At 39.8% G+C, this 16,323-nt stretch overlaps 1 protein-coding gene across 1 annotated transcript in view; it reads left to right on the plus strand.

The window, feature by feature from the left end:
* Nucleotides 1-16,323, plus strand: part of NEB (nebulin) — a 121,529-nt gene that overhangs the window by 42,317 nt on the left and 62,889 nt on the right. The window contains exons 48-70 of the mRNA XM_090143472.1: nucleotides 120-224; nucleotides 325-432; nucleotides 1,542-1,853; nucleotides 2,516-2,719; nucleotides 3,029-3,133; nucleotides 3,234-3,341; nucleotides 4,060-4,371; nucleotides 5,074-5,277; nucleotides 6,083-6,187; nucleotides 6,837-6,944; nucleotides 7,408-7,719; nucleotides 8,301-8,504; nucleotides 9,065-9,169; nucleotides 9,662-9,769; nucleotides 10,775-11,086; nucleotides 11,473-11,676; nucleotides 12,089-12,193; nucleotides 12,371-12,478; nucleotides 12,838-13,149; nucleotides 13,499-13,702; nucleotides 13,911-14,015; nucleotides 14,805-14,912; nucleotides 15,582-15,893. Coding sequence (XP_089999598.1) covers nucleotides 120-224; nucleotides 325-432; nucleotides 1,542-1,853; nucleotides 2,516-2,719; nucleotides 3,029-3,133; nucleotides 3,234-3,341; nucleotides 4,060-4,371; nucleotides 5,074-5,277; nucleotides 6,083-6,187; nucleotides 6,837-6,944; nucleotides 7,408-7,719; nucleotides 8,301-8,504; nucleotides 9,065-9,169; nucleotides 9,662-9,769; nucleotides 10,775-11,086; nucleotides 11,473-11,676; nucleotides 12,089-12,193; nucleotides 12,371-12,478; nucleotides 12,838-13,149; nucleotides 13,499-13,702; nucleotides 13,911-14,015; nucleotides 14,805-14,912; nucleotides 15,582-15,893 — 4,170 coding nt within the window. The remainder of the gene's footprint in view (nucleotides 1-119; nucleotides 225-324; nucleotides 433-1,541; nucleotides 1,854-2,515; nucleotides 2,720-3,028; nucleotides 3,134-3,233; nucleotides 3,342-4,059; nucleotides 4,372-5,073; nucleotides 5,278-6,082; nucleotides 6,188-6,836; nucleotides 6,945-7,407; nucleotides 7,720-8,300; nucleotides 8,505-9,064; nucleotides 9,170-9,661; nucleotides 9,770-10,774; nucleotides 11,087-11,472; nucleotides 11,677-12,088; nucleotides 12,194-12,370; nucleotides 12,479-12,837; nucleotides 13,150-13,498; nucleotides 13,703-13,910; nucleotides 14,016-14,804; nucleotides 14,913-15,581; nucleotides 15,894-16,323) is intronic.

Below are 16,323 nucleotides of genomic sequence, written 5' to 3' on the forward strand. Positions count from 1 at the left end.
GAGGGGGGTCTTGGTTCAGTGCAAGGTGCCTGTGTCTGCAGCAAGAGAGCTGGGTTGGTGTTTGCGTTTGTTGCTGTGCTGTTGTGTGTTCTTAGTGCGTGTTGCACTCATCTTTTCAGCGCTCGTACATAGCAGCGTGGGAGAAAGACAAGACCAGCGTTCACATTATGCCAGATACCCCTGGTATTTTGCTGGCCCAGCAGAACAAAGTGAACTACAGTGAGGTAGGTGATTTGCCTGGGGTTCGGTGCCCAGTTCTGGACGGAGGCGATGCAGGCAGAAGTGCTGTTTGTTTCACGTGGGGAATGCTTGCTTATCTTTCAGAAAATGTACAAGCTGGCAATGGAGGAAGACAAGAAGAAGGGCTATGACATGCGTGCAGATGCCATTCCCATCAAGTCTGCGAAAGCTTCCAGGGACATTGCCAGTGATGTAAGTACACGGGAGCCTTGGTGGCACGCCGTCTTGGTTGCTTTGTCTGTGCTCGTGTCTGAAGAGCAGAGATTGGAAGTGCAGATGAGTGGTGACAGTAGAGCTCTGAGCTGTTGTTACTGCTCAGTTGGTGTGCAAAGACTTTGTTTGAGGAGGTTCTTCCTGTTGCAGTTGGTGGCTGCTGTGTGTGTGCAGTGCAGTGAAGGACATTGTATGCTGCATAGGGCGTGTGTTAGCTGGAACTTGCTGAAGTACCTAATGAAAGGATGTTGCATCCTTTTGTGGTCTTGTTGCACCTCCAGCTCATGCAGGAGACTTGAGATGGTCTCAGTAGTGCCATTCTGCCCTCCCCTGCTGCCTACAGCTGTACCACTGTGCTTTGGAGAAGAAAACCCAAAGCCAGCTTTGTGATATGACAGCAGCATTTTGTTTGTGTTTGGGCTGGACCTGGTTCAGCCCCTATCAGACTGGCTTGAGTTTGTCTGTGCTTGTGCTTCAGAATATCAATTCATGGTGCTGCCGTGCATGTATTGAATTTATTCTCTTGCAGCATTTTGTAACTCTGGTCTGTTCCATTATTCATGGCAGTTGAATTCAGTCTTTTTTCAGGCTTTCTGTACGTTTCAGAAAGAAGAGGAGGGAAAAATGTAGAGCTGCCTGCTGTAACTGCCCAGGTTTAGGCAGTTGTGTAGTTTCAGCTGAGGTCTGACTTTAGGTTGAGTGAGCCGGGCTCCACTGCTGTGTGCTGGAGAGACTGGTGCTGCTCCTTTGGGCTGCATGGGGGAATACCACCAGCGCAGATCAGGATGAAACCCAGGGTGGCTTCTTGATGAGTCTGGAGGGTTCTTTCCTGTTATTCACGAGAAGAGTGTATGTGGTTGCAATGCTAGGTTGTCTGGAGTTGCTGTGTGGATCTCCATGTACCTTCAGCAGTCCAATGCAGGCCTGGGGATCCCTTTGTGTGGAAATGTTGTGCTTATGAGCCTAATTCCACAGTGATTTTGTCCACCTTGATTAGCAGTGTGCTTTTTGCAGGACTTATTAGAGAACAGGGTCGGAAGGGAAGAATAGTGTGATATGAAATTGACTGATGTGCTTTAACCCTGCAGTACAAGTATAAAGAAGGGTACCGCAAGCAGCTTGGCCACCACATTGGAGCCCGCAACATAGAGGACGATCCGAAGATGATGTGGTCGATGCACGTAGCCAAGATCCAGAGTGACAGGGAGTACAAGAAGGCGTTTGAGAAGACCAAGACGCACTTCAGCAGCCCCGTGGACATGCTGGGAATTGTGTTGGCCAAGAAATGTCAGGAGCTGGTCAGCGATGTTGATTACAAGCATCTTCTGCATCGCTGGACCTGTCTGCCGGACCAGAACGATGTTGTACAAGCCCGGAAAGTGTACGACCTTCAGAGTGATGTGAGTTATCCTGTTGTGGGTGTGTGAGAAGGGGAGGTTGGAGTTGTGTTGTGTGGCATTGTTGTAGAAGATGGGGAGTTGTGGAATCATAAGATAGGTGATTGTGTGAGAATGTGCTTTGGCCATGCTGCCTGTCTGAGTGTTGAATGGTGTGTCCTGACATGGGGAGAAAAATGTTTGTGTGACATCGTTCCTTATGTCTGCAGAAGTGTTGTGCCTTAGCTTGAGAGTTTTGGGGGAAGGATTGGTGCTGGTGTCAGAAGTCCTGTTTAATATGGGTGGGCAAAATAATCAAATTTTTTACTTTTGGTTGACCATGGCTAGGCAAACACAGGCCATCTGTGCAGATGGGAATGGTTTAAGGTGCATTAGGTGTGGAGGAGTAAAGCTGCTTGTGTGCCTCTGCCATCCATCATTTGGTGAATGGAGCAGATCTTTGCCCCTCCTGCGTGCAGAGGGTTTAGTAGTGAAGATTGTGGAGGACAGTTGGTGGATTACTTGTTGGCTGCTTGTGGTGGTGTAGGCTGCACGTGCCTCCAGAAGCTGGGTGTGAGGGAAGTTGTGCTTAACGGGAGTCCTAAAGTGCTGTCAGGTTGGGTTGCTGCAGCCAGAGCCATTAAGGATGTTGCTAATCTGGCTTGTGTCCTGCTGTGTCTTTTCAGAATGTGTACAAGTCTGACCTGCAGTGGCTGAAAGGCATTGGCTGGTCCCCAATTGGTTCCCTGGATGAAGAGAAGAACAAGCGAGCGAGCATGATCCTGAGTGACAAGAAGTACCGACAGCACCCGGACACCATCAAGTTCACGAGCCTTCCTGACTCCATGCCTATGGTTCTGGCCAAGCACAACTCTGAAATTATGGACCATGTGAGATTTCCTTGTGTTTGCAACCTGGAGGAGTTTTCCCTGCCTTTAGCGGGACTCTAGAGCTGTTATTTTCTGGAGGGGTGATGCACTGCCCTGGACTGGGGATTTGTGGTTGGTGCTTTAGGTCCATGTGTGTTGAGAGTAATTGGAGCAGTGTTTGGGAGAATGTAGAAGAGAAGAACGGGTGGAGGAGGGGGGTCTTGGTTCAGTGCAAGGTGCCTGTGTCTGCAGCAAGAGAGCTGGGTTGGTGTTTGCGTTTGTTGCTGTGCTGTTGTGTGTTCTTAGTGTGTGTTGCACTCATCTTTTCAGCGCTCGTACATAGCAGCGTGGGAGAAAGACAAGACCAGCGTTCACATTATGCCAGATACCCCTGGTATTTTGCTGGCCCAGCAGAACAAAGTGAACTACAGTGAGGTAGGTGATTTGCCTGGGGTTCGGTGCCCAGTTCTGGACGGAGGCGATGCAGGCAGAAGTGCTGTTTGTTTCACGTGGGGAATGCTTGCTTATCTTTCAGAAAATGTACAAGCTGGCAATGGAGGAAGACAAGAAGAAGGGCTATGACATGCGTGCAGATGCCATTCCCATCAAGTCTGCTAAAGCTTCCAGGGACATTGCCAGTGATGTAAGTACACGGGAGCCTTGGTGGCACGCCGACTTGGTTGCTTTGTCACTGCTTGCAACTTATGTCTGTGTTATCCTTCCTGTGTCTTCGTTTAGAATTTTGATTTTACTTGAGAATTTGGCCTTTTGGTTTAATTTTGTGTGGATGACTTCTTCAAAGGCCCATTTCTCAGTCTACTCTGCTCCTATTTTTTCTGAACATAGCGGTTGCAGAATTGTTGATTTGAATGTAAAAATAGTTTTTTTATTAGTAATTGAATGTTATTTTTTATAATTCCTTGTTACGATTGCTTTTGTTTACACTCTCTTTTTTCTTCCATACTGTTCCAGTATTAATGTCGTCAGTCGAGACTAAATAGGAGGATTTTTTTTTACCTTTTTCCTTGAGATTAATTTACTGACTGTTTATGGGGAAGGGTAGATTTTCTGAACTTTTTATGTGTTTTGTTGATGCTGTAATTTCAGACTTTTATATCTTCACATACTGGGGAGAATCAATATATAAACCAAGGCTTTGGTAAATACTTAAATTCTAAGGGACAGAAATTATTTGGTCATTTCTTCGTTTGCTTTGCACATTATAGTCTATGAGTGAAGTATCTGATTTAACAGTACTGTGGTTTCACACACTAAGTTTTCTGGAGGTTTTTCTATGTGGACTGTTCTTAATATGTCAAGAAAGTTGAAATAAACTTAATTAAAATTTTTTTTGCCTGTAGTACAAATATAAGGAAGGGTACCGCAAGCAGCTTGGCCACCACATTGGAGCCCGCAACATAGAGGACGATCCGAAGATGATGTGGTCGATGCACGTAGCCAAGATCCAGAGTGACAGGGAGTACAAGAAGGCGTTTGAGAAGACCAAGACGCACTTCAGCAGCCCCGTGGACATGCTGGGAATTGTGTTGGCCAAGAAATGTCAGGAGCTGGTTAGTGATGTTGATTACCGCCACTATCTGCATCAGTGGATCTGCCTGCCGGACCAGAACGATGTTATCCATGCTAGGAAGGCCTATGATCTGCAGAGTGATGTGAGTACTTACTGGTCAACTTCAAAATTGTACGTAATTTCTTGTCCTTAACATATGGAAGGTACAGGCTGCTTCATACAAAATGTGGGAGCTTTTTGAACTCTCTCTCACGCAGTTGTTTTTCTCATTTTGTTTCTCTGTACTTGTTCCAAGGCAAGGTCAGAGGACTCTTAGTACTGAACATAAATATGGAATGCTGAGTACTATGGAGATTTTAGTTCAGCTAATCTCTTAGCAGAATGAAAGGAAATTCTCTGTGTACTCTCATAATGGAAAATCTTAGTGCCATTTTTTGCAGACTAACTCCATATTAAGTTTTCATTGCCTAGATTTTTGCTTTAAGTTGCATGACTCCAGGGGTGAATGCTCATCCTTTCTCACTTGGGAAGATGATTTAAATTAGAACTTACTCTTTGTGAATGACCTTCTCATTGTTAGGAATTTATCTTGCTGGAAACATTTATGCTGAATTTCTAAGTCTTAATTTCCTCTAATTACTCCTTGGCTATTCTCCTTCATGCTGTTGAGAGTTGTAGCTTGGAGTAAGTTTGCGATCTAGATCTGTGTTGTTAACAAAGATTATTTTGCAGACTGAACTAGGAGAAAAACGACTAACAGAAAGTAAGCATTGTTTTCGTATGATATATGTGAAGTTTAACTGGAATTTAAAAAGATGTCTGTCTTCGTATTTTTTTGTAATAGAATTTCTACAAGTCAGACCTTGAGTGGATGCGTGGCATTGGTTGGGTCCCCATTGGTTCCTTGGATATTGAAAAAGCCAAGAGGGCAGGACAGATCTTGAGTGACAAAGTCTACCGTCAGCCTCCAGACACCATCAAGTTTACGAGTGTTACTGATTCTCTGGAGATGAACTTAGCTAAGCATAATGCAGAGATGATGAATAAGGTGAGTCCTGATTCAGTTTAGCAACGTATTGGCATTCTCCTGCTAACCCTTGGAGACAGAAGACTAGAAATAACGTGATCACAAATAATGCTGCAGGTGTGAGATAGAACTCTAGAAATACAAGTCTGTGGTTGCTGCATGAGTTTTCAGCATAGCAAGACTCTAAAAATCTAGGTTACTCGTTGATTACCAAGAATGTAACTTATTTTTAGCTGCTATTATACATAGCAGTATCTTCCAAGCTACCAAGTTAAATTGTAATTAAAAGTTTTGAAGCTCTTTACATGCTCTAACAAGTATTTAGTACCATGTTATCTTTCATCCAATTTTTGATATAAAATTTAGCTACTTGTCTAATGATTGATCAAAGGTGTCCAGTGATGTAGGAGTTAATAAATTATTTGTTTCAAAGCAGTCTTTTAAATATCTGTATTTTAAACAATTCAACTTAGTTCTTACAATGTAAGTATTTTTGTGAATCTGATGTCCTAATCTCATTCAACCCTATTTATGTCAATAAAGCCCTTTCCTCTTTGAGTGTGATGTTGTTTGTAGAGTTCAGGTCTGTGTGTCTGATGTGCATTCTGTGGAAAGGCCTTTTTCTAAATATTTTCTTTGAAGCAGAATTGTTTCTGCGTTACGAATGCTTAACCTGAAATTTAAACACTTAGAGAAATGAACATAAATCTCACTACTATGTAAGAAATAAGGACTTTTTAGACTAGGAATACATTCTTCTGTTGTATGGGATGTCTGAGTTGTCATCTTTTTTTCCTTTGCTTAACCTGTGGCATTTCTCTTGCAGCGTTTGTATACTGAGGCCTGGGATAAAGACAAGACGCAAGTTCACATCATGCCCGACACACCTGAAATCACACTGGCAAAACAGAATATGCATAACTACAGTGAGGTGAGTATGATAGACCTCCATATGTTTTGTGTCAATATTCTTATAACCTTAAAGTAGATATTTTTATAGATCGATTTCTTTAAGTAACATCAAATATCTGTAATCAAAATTGTGACTTTCGAAACATAGTTCGTAGTATATACATACATCTGTGACCATTGCTTTGAATAAATTCTGTGACAGCTGCATCTCTGGTGAATTTTGGGGGGGTTCTTTCTGCCATTATGTGTATTGCTGGAAAATTAATTCCGTTAGAGATGCAAAAAAAAAAAAAGAATTCCTTCACAGTTGTGATGATTATTGTTCCCAGTGTTCAGTTAGTTTAGGCAAAAGTATTCACATCAGTAAGAGGTGGTTTTAGGAAGATTCATTCTACTTGTATGTGGAGGAATAGTTTATCTATCAAGTTGTAATGTATGTTATGTTATCAAAGTTTAGAAAGAAAAAATTATTATCATAGTTACCAAAAGTCTTCATTCAGTATAGATTCATGAGTTACTCATCTGGAGATTTGAATAAGGGAAGTTAGATAAAACCAGGATAGAATAAATCTTAACAATTTTTTAACCTACTCACAAGCAATTTGTTTTGCACGGAATGCAACATGTGAAGTTTAGCTGCATTAATCCTGGTTTTTTTCTTTACCTAGAAACTGTACAAACAAGCCATGGAAGAAGCAAAAAAGAAAGGCTATGATTTGAGAAGTGATGCTATCCCAATTCAGGCTGCCAAAGCATCCAGGCAAATTGCCAGTGATGTAAGACACTAATGTTTTGGCTTTTTGTGTGTTTTGACATCAGATCTCTACAATATAAAAATGTTCGGATTATTTCTATAAAAGAAGTTTAAATTTAACTTCCATCTAAAAAGCGCATTTTGGAAATAAATTATGTATGTATAATGGCCTAATTGTAAAAGATATGGATAAGGTAATGCTGCTGTCATGGTCTTAGCAGTATGTGTAAAACAAGATTATTTCTCAGTAACATTAGAGAAGAATTACTTAAAAAAAATATTTCTTCCTCTCTGTTTACTGTTCTAAAACAAATGTCAGAAATTTAACCTAGGGATCCATGTTATTAGCCCCAGAATTACTTTAAATGTATATTTGTTGGTTGTAGATTACAAAAAACTTTAGAGAGTTTATTATTAAAACATTTTACATGAGTAACTGATATTATGTTCTCTATATAAATGTAGTATCTTGATTTCTATTTCAGTACAAATATAAGGAAGGGTACCGCAAGCAGCTTGGCCACCACATTGGAGCCCGCAACATAGAGGACGATCCGAAGATGATGTGGTCGATGCACGTAGCCAAGATCCAGAGTGACAGGGAGTACAAGAAGGCGTTTGAGAAGACCAAGACGCACTTCAGCAGCCCCGTGGACATGCTGGGAATTGTGTTGGCCAAGAAATGTCAGGAGCTGGTTAGTGATGTTGATTACCGCCACTATCTGCATCAGTGGATCTGCCTGCCGGACCAGAACGATGTTATCCATGCTAGGAAGGCCTATGATCTGCAGAGTGATGTGAGTACCTCTGATTTCATTTTTGGGAAGAAATATGTTGGATATTATACATAGGTGGATGAGAACATCACGTACAAATGTGATAGAACACAATTTTAAAGATAATTTTAAAGTTGTATGGTGTACTGAAATTCAGATCTACAAAAATATATATTAACTTGTTGATATTTAAATGAAGTTGTCTGATTTGGCCTTTTTGAGCTATTTATCATTTGTCTTGGTGTGGAGCTTGTATCTAGATGAAATGCAGTGATTTCTTTGAAGTTTTTTTCTGGGCTTTGAGTTTTATTTGTATTAAAAATTGATGGTGAATTTACTTAAACTCTTGTGAAAAGATGTGTTGTGTAAATGACGTGATTAGAATTTCCTCTAATTACTCCTTGGCTATTCTCCTTCATGCTGTTGAGAGTTGTAGCTTGGAGTAAGTTTGCGATCTAGATCTGTGTTGTTAACAAAGATTATTTTGCAGACTGAACTAGGAGAAAAATGACTAACAGAAAGTAAGCATTGTTTTCGTATGATATATGTGAAGTTTAACTGGAATTTAAAAAGATGTCTGTCTTCGTATTTTTTTGTAATAGAATTTCTACAAGTCAGACCTTGAGTGGATGCGTGGCATTGGTTGGGTCCCCATTGGTTCCTTGGATATTGAAAAAGCCAAGAGGGCAGGACAGATCTTGAGTGACAAAGTCTACCGTCAGCCTCCAGACACCATCAAGTTTACGAGTGTTACTGATTCTCTGGAGATGAACTTAGCTAAGCATAATGCAGAGGTGATGAATAAGGTGAGTCCTGATTCAGTTTAGCAATGTATTGGCATTCTCCTGCTAACCCTTGGAGACAGAAGACTAGAAGTAACATGGTCACAAATAATGCTGAAGTTCAGATATAATGTTCGTTTCAAATACTGTGTTCTGTGTATTTCTCTTAAAGCCATGTAACAAAAGGTTTACCTTGAGATTTTCCACATGTTACACTTGAGTCTTTTCTCTTATGTGGTCTATGTAGTGAGCAGTAAGAGTACTTTGCTTTCTTTGTTATTCTTAATTAATGTTACTATTCTGTAGGCTCTAGATGGCTGTATTTGAGCAGGGAGTTGGAACAGATGACCTTTGGGGGTCCTGTCCATTTTTAGCCATTCTGTTTCTGTGATTCCGTGTTTCTACCCTGAATTTCCTCAGTTAAATTCTCTTTACGGGGAGAATTTGGTATTTAATTCTGATTAAATGTGTAGGCATTTATTCTTTCTCTTTCCTTTAATTTTACCTAATACTGTATTTTAGCTAATTAATGAAAATTGACCTTGTACTGCAATGCAACATTACTCTTTTTCCTATATTCTTAGCGTTTATACACTGAAGCGTGGAATAAAGATAAGACCACAATCCATGTCATGCCTGACACACCTGAAATCATGCTAGCTAAACAAAACCAAGCACACTACAGTCAGGTGAGTAAATCTGAAGAGCTGAGAAAGTTCAATTTTTTTACTTCTGAACTTCACTTAATATTATATTGTTGTCAAGTTGTTTGATTTCACAAGTGGCCAACTATGCTATTTACTTCAAAGTTGTTCTTTTACTGGAATTTATCTCCTAGGCATCTGATGTTCTTCTAAAATATATTTTCTACCATAAACTAGTAATCAGTTTTATAGCAGAGTATGGAAATAAATAATTTAAGTTTTAAAGTATTTCTTTCCCTTCCCTGGATGACTTCTAGTTTCCAAGTGTCTGTTATGAAAAACAGAAAATCTTTGAAATCTGTTTTTTTTAAATTTTTATCTTCTACTTTCTACAGAAGATAGAGCTGTGTTGAGATATTCAAGCTATCTGAACATTAACAATATCATTTAAGAACATAATTTTTTTTTTTTAATGCAGGTGTGTTTAACTGAAGTGTGTAAATTTTCTGATTACTGAAACCATATTTTTTCTTACAGAAAATGTACAGACTAGCTTTGGAGGAATCAAAGAAGAAGGGTCATGACTTGCGTTTTGATGCCATTCCTATCCAAGCTGCCAAAGCATCCAGAGAGATTGCCAGTGATGTAAGCAGTTTTTTTTTTTCCTCATGCCTTTATGGATTTGTTAAAGCAAAAGAATTGAAATGATTGTTCCCTTGGTTACTAATGTAATATCTTGAGTGTAGAATAGATAATACTGAAATACTATAATTCTATTGCATGCCATAGTACATAGAAGGAATGGACAGTCTGTATTTTTATGCATGAGAAAGACATAGTAGTAATCAGTAGGCAAAATAATGCAAAGGGCAGATCTGTGTTCACTATAATAGTTCTATTATGTGCTCATAGATGTTGAAGTAGAATACCCAGTAAGGTGTATGATTCCATGGTGTAGTTAACCAAGTTCATTTCTGTTTCAAACTAGGTAATACTGTAAAATTTCTACCCAGAGTATATATATGTTAGAAAATTAATGCTAAAAGTTCTAAATTTTTGTTGTTTTCTGAGGAAAAAAAATAATTATGTTGGAATGTACTGAAATTTAAAATGTCTGAACACAAAAACAGTATTATAAAATATGCTGTTTCCTGATGAGGAAACATCTCTAGAACGGAGGATAATACTTATATGTTACTTGTTTTTCCATGAAGATTGATAATTAATTTAAAGACCACCTCATGTAAACATGTAAAGACCACTTCATCATGGTGTCCAATGATAAACCTTACCAATAAGTTAATCATTACATTCTAATCTTAACATCAAACCAATGTTGAATATCAGACTTATTAGCTAGGATGTGACATTAAATATTAAGTGTGTATGTCTTACAGTGTTGTGGCTTAACTATGAAGAATATTACCTCTCTCCCAGATGAAATCAGGACAGATAGCTGTATTAAAATAAAAAATAATACCTGTTAAAAAAAACAAACAAACAACAACTTATGTGAAAGTTAATGATATAGTAGGGAGGTCTGAGTCGCATGAAAATATTAGTAATTATGTTAAAAAATATGTTAATCTACGTGTGTCATCTACTAATTGATATTTATACCATACAAAATATGACCATACTTCATTTCAGTACAAATATAAAGAAGGGTACCGCAAGCAGCTTGGCCACCACATTGGAGCCCGCAACATAGAGGACGATCCGAAGATGATGTGGTCGATGCACGTAGCCAAGATCCAGAGTGACAGGGAGTACAAGAAAGCCTTTGAGAAGACCAAGACGCACTTCAGCAGCCCCGTGGACATGCTGGGAATTGTGTTGGCCAAGAAATGTCAGGAGCTGGTCAGCGATGTTGATTACCGCCACTATCTGCATCAGTGGATCTGCCTGCCAGACCAGAACGATGTTATCCATGCTAAGAAGGCCTATGATCTGCAGAGTGATGTGAGTAAATTGTTGAATTTGTAATAAGTAATTAAATATACTGGGTTTGTACCTAATACTTTGTATAAAATGTGCCTTAGCCACTTGTATCGCATGTGTTCTTCGTAGTGAAGCATTTAGTACGCTGTCATCGTTACATTTAATTCTATTTTCTCTGTCTTTAACCTGAGATATAATTTTTTTCTAACTCTGGCATGTGTGGAGATCTTCAATGACTCTCTTCTTGTTATTTAAAGATAAAATATTTTGTTCAAAAATTTAAGTTGGTTTAAAAACCATATGCTGCTAATACGCAGAAATACTTAAAATCCTATTGTGATATAATTACTTGTATTTCCAAGTACAGTATTAAAATAATTATATGATGAACTTTCAAAAATTTTCAGGCTGTTTATAAATCCGACCTGGAATGGCTGAAGGGAATTGGATGGGTTCCTATTGGCTCATTGGACGTTGAGAAGGCTAAGAAAGCTGGAGAAATCCTGAGTGAGAGGAAGTATCGTCAACCAGCTGACCAAATCAAATTTACTAGTGTGACAGATTCTTTGGCTATGATGTTAGCCAAGCATAATGCTGAGATAATGAACAAGGTGAGTTTGTGTGTTACTACAACTGGTGTTGCTTATTGACTGGACTTGTTGATAAGGTGAAAAATACAGAAATAAGAACTGAACAGCATTTTCCTAGCAACCTTAAGTCAATAATTTGCTGGTCCAAAGGAAATTGGAAGGAAGAATGAAGTTTCCTACTTTAGCAGTTCAGTGAGAACCTTTACTATATCAGGTTATTGAAGGCTACTTGAACCATGTGAAAGTTTGTAAAGTACTTTCTTTGGACAAAATATATTAGTTTGGTTATATATATACCTTGCTCTCCATCAAGCCTTCATTTCTTTTATATCATAAATAGATACATTTTTGGTGAATGCTAATGTCAAGCTTGCAGTTTTGTCATCATTACATAGTTAAGCTGCTTAAAAAAATCTCTTTTTCTCTCCTGTAGCGTTTATATACAGAAGCCTGGGATGCAGACAAAACGTCGATTCACGTCATGCCTGACACTCCAACTATTTTATTAGCAAAGGCCAACGCAGCTAATGTTAGCCATGTAAGAATATTTAAACATATAATACCTTAATGGAAATAGGGATATTAAGTAAGCATTTCTTTCACCATAACGATTTTATAAAACATATTTTCACTAAAATTTTCAGAAAGAATATGTGATGTAGAAGTTCCACCCTTATGAATACTCAGAAGCTGTTTTCTGTCTTCTTTTATGTAGAAACATTATATACAAGCCTGGGAAGATGCCAAAAAGAAGGGTTATGACATGAGAGCTGATGCAATTCCAATTCGAAGTGCAAAGGCATCAAGAGACATTGCGAGTGATGTATGTACTTCCTTTACTTATGTTGTCTATATGTGAAATAGGAATCAAGTGAAAAGCTACATGAGACACTAAAAAAGTATGGTATATTCTGTATGAAAAGCTTACTGGCATAGAATTCAAAGTAAAGGGACAACGGATATAGATTTCAAAAGAAAAATTGCATTGCAGTTCCTGATATTAAACAGATATTAGGAAATCATAATGACTATGAATTTAGTAAAAAGCATGCAACAAGAAAGCACTATATATGTTTCCAAAGTATGAATAATATACTATCTATGTAGTACATTAAAAAAAAAAAATCTTTCATGACCAATGCATGATCAATATCTTATTATACTTCTTTTATAATTCCTTAGTACAAGTACAAGGAGGCTCACGAGAAGCAGAAAGGGCACTACATCGGGTGCCGAACCGCCAAGGAGGATCCCAAGCTGACGTGGGCTGCACGAGCCATGTTGCTGCAGAATGACCGCATTTACAGGAAGGCGTACAACGACTCGAAGGCCCAGATCCACATGCCAGTGGATGCAATGTCACTGCAGGCAGCCAAGGAGTGCCAGACTCTTGTCAGTGATGTTGACTACCGCCATTACCTTCACCAGTGGACGTGTCTGCCTGACCACAATGATGTGGTGCACGCGAGGAAAGCCTACGACCTACAGAGTGATGTGAGTGGGAGTAATTGTAGGAAAGCTTTCACAAAGTTGTGTAAGCCTCTTCTTGTCACTCTGCTGATAAAATCTCAAGGATCTTTTCATGAATGTGCAGTCAGTTCCTTTATGATATTTTTAAAATTCATTTGGATCATCCTGCATTTTTAAAAGATGGTTAATTTGGTTACAAAGTGAAGGAAAGTCATAGCTGTGTCTGTAAAGGATTTGTTTGTCTACAATCTCAGTGCTGACTGCTTGTTGTGTAACTTTTGGAGGAGGAGTTTGGGGAAAGCCTTGTACATGCATAAGCTCTCTATACTCAAAGTTGTCTCTGCAGTGGCAGTAACCCTTGGTTTATTTGCAGAATGTGTACAAGTCAGACCTGGAGTGGTTACGAGGTATTGGCTGGCTGGCGGAAGGTTCTGTGGATGTGGTCAAAGCCAAGAAAGCCCAGGAAATTCTGAGTGACAGGTTGTACCGCACGCTGCCGGACCAGATAAAATTCACCAGCATAACTGATTCACCAGATATTGTCCAGGCTAAGATCAATGCTATGCAACTCAGTAATGTAAGCTTTTGTTTTGCTTACTTTTCATTCACACGTCGTTATTTCTTTGTTAGAGACTACAATTTCTATCAAGATAATGAGTAATTTGAAACAAATGAAATGAACATTACTAAATAATTTCCACAAGGGTTGTTGTTTTTTTTTTTTTTTTTTTTTTTTTAACTGTTCAGGCCATAGTGAAATGTCATTATGCTTCCTTTCTCCTTAGCATCTGTACCGTGAGGTCTGGGACAAAGACAAGACACAGATTTCCATACCTTCTGACACTCCTGAGATGCTGCAGTCAAAACTCAACGCTCTGAACATCAGCAATGTAAGAATTCCTTGTGGTTTGATTTGCAATAACCTTTAGTTTCTGATTCTTCACAGTCATCAGAGAACTACAAAGCACACTGTTTATCAAACCATTCTAATGACATCAAGTTCAGATGGGATGATCAAGCTTCTGTGGGCCACGAGCCCTGGTGTTTTTGTGCTTGATGTCCTGGATAGCATGGGTCTTTATGGACATATGGAGACACTTCAGTTTCTGTTCAGTCTTGTAAATGGACTAAGACTCTTTGCCCTCACTAACTTCTTTGGTTTGGCTAGGAAAAGAACAATAAAGAAGTCCAGCAGGTGTAGGAGGCTTCAAAGCTCAGTAGGGTTTGGATTTATTTTGTCAGAAGAACGGATATTTTGTTTCCAGTAACTCTGCTCCTGCAATTGGCTGTGTATGTGAATAGAATGTCTGGCCACATCAGGGCCTTACAGAATTCAGTACAGGTCATGAAGGTGCACAAATCTACCAGTGTGACAGCCCATGTGGGGGCTATAGGGAGAGGTCATACACGTGGTCAGCAGTAGACTTCAACATGATCTTGTGATGTGTTTTCAATAATGTATCCACTGTAGCCTCATGTTTTGAGTTTTGTGCCTTCTTTGAACTCTGAGTTCTGAGGTTTCTGCTAGGGCACTTGCAAGGATCATTATTACAACTTGCCTGTTACAGGAGACACAAAAAACATCCAAGGGATGAAGCTCAAGAGACTAGGTATTAAGAAAACCATCATTTCACAGAGTCCTGGCTGGATGTAACATGGTTGACCAATTTACTTTGCAGAAACATTATCAGAAGGCCTGGGATGAGGCCAAAGCGAAGAACTATGACCTAAGAGCTGACGCCATTCCCATCAAACACGCCAAGGCTTCCAGAGACATTGCTAGTGAGGTACGGCCTCCTCTGAACGTGGTTGTCTTGTGTTGTGTCTTCCTTTGTCCTGCTTGACAGAATGGAGTGAGGTGCAAATCAGGTAGAAGCAGAGTGAGGGTTTGTGTCCCTTTGTTATTTGAAGGGCTGTCCTGCGTGCTTCTTTCTTTCTGCAGCTTGAAGCTGCCTGTGAGTTAGTGGTCCATTCTTAGGATACAGCGTGATAAGCTTGTAGGAGTGCTGGGAGTGCCAGGTAGCAAAGTGTTAGTTTCCAGCCACCAAGGAACGAGATAAAACTGATTTTGGCAATGCCAGCGCTGTGGCTGCTGCTGAATACTTGCAGTTCCTGTAATCCCCACTATCAAATACTTTCTCCTTGAGAGTGTGCAGTGAGGCTAGTGCTTGGAGCGGTCTTGTAGAGCCGCGTGTCTACGTCAGTATGGTTTTCATTGTTTCCATGCATGAAGAGAAGGCAAATGTATTTTTGAGAAAGTGTGGTGATCTGTGGACCCATGTTTTGGGTGCTGGAGAGTGTTCTCTGTGTGGATGGGAGTTTTGTCCGTGCTGAGGCAATGACTTTGGGAAATGTGTCACAGGAGTAGCAGCTCAGGGAGCCGAAGGCCCTTTTTTGTCAGCGATATTCAGGGGAGAAGTTGTGTGGCTGCTGATGTTGTTTTTTTCTTTTCTTAGTACAAGTACAAGGAGACTCACGAGAAGCAGAAAGGGCACTACATCGGGTGCCGAACCGCCAAGGAGGATCCCAAGCTGATGTGGGCTGCACGAGCCATGTTGCTGCAGAATGACCGCATTTACAGGAAGGCGTACAACGACTCGAAGGCCCAGATCCACATGCCAGTGGATGCAATGTCACTGCAGGCAGCCAAGGAGTGCCAGACTCTTGTCAGTGATGTTGACTACCGCCATTACCTTCACCAGTGGACGTGTCTGCCTGACCACAATGATGTGGTGCACGCGAGGAAAGCCTACGACCTACAGAGTGATGTGAGTGGGATTAATTGTAGGAAAGCTTTCACAAAGTTGCATGAATCTCTTCTTGTTACTCTTCATACATTATCTCAAGGATCTTTTCATGAGTTTGCAGTCTGTCCTCACATGGTTTTGTAATTCATGTATATGATAATTTCAACATTTACATCTTGGTAGCCAGAAGTGTATTTGGCAGTTCAAATCAGCATGTAGTGTGTGTTACTGATGTGTTTTTGTCTACTGAATAATGTTTACCTGCAGACTATGTCTCTTTTGCATGTAGGATTTATTTTAAAGGATAGTTGAATTTGTTGCAGTGCAAAATATGCGATAATTTTTTTACTTAATGGTTTTGGTAGGCTGCCATCTCAGCAATTAGTACTTTGTGTAAAACTTTTGGAGGAGGTACATAAGCTCTGTATACTCAATGTTGTCTCTGCAGTGG

This window comes from Phasianus colchicus, chromosome 7 (assembly GCF_987193195.1).
Source record: "Phasianus colchicus chromosome 7, bPhaCol1.hap1.1, whole genome shotgun sequence".
Lineage (NCBI taxonomy): Eukaryota > Metazoa > Chordata > Aves > Galliformes > Phasianidae > Phasianus > Phasianus colchicus.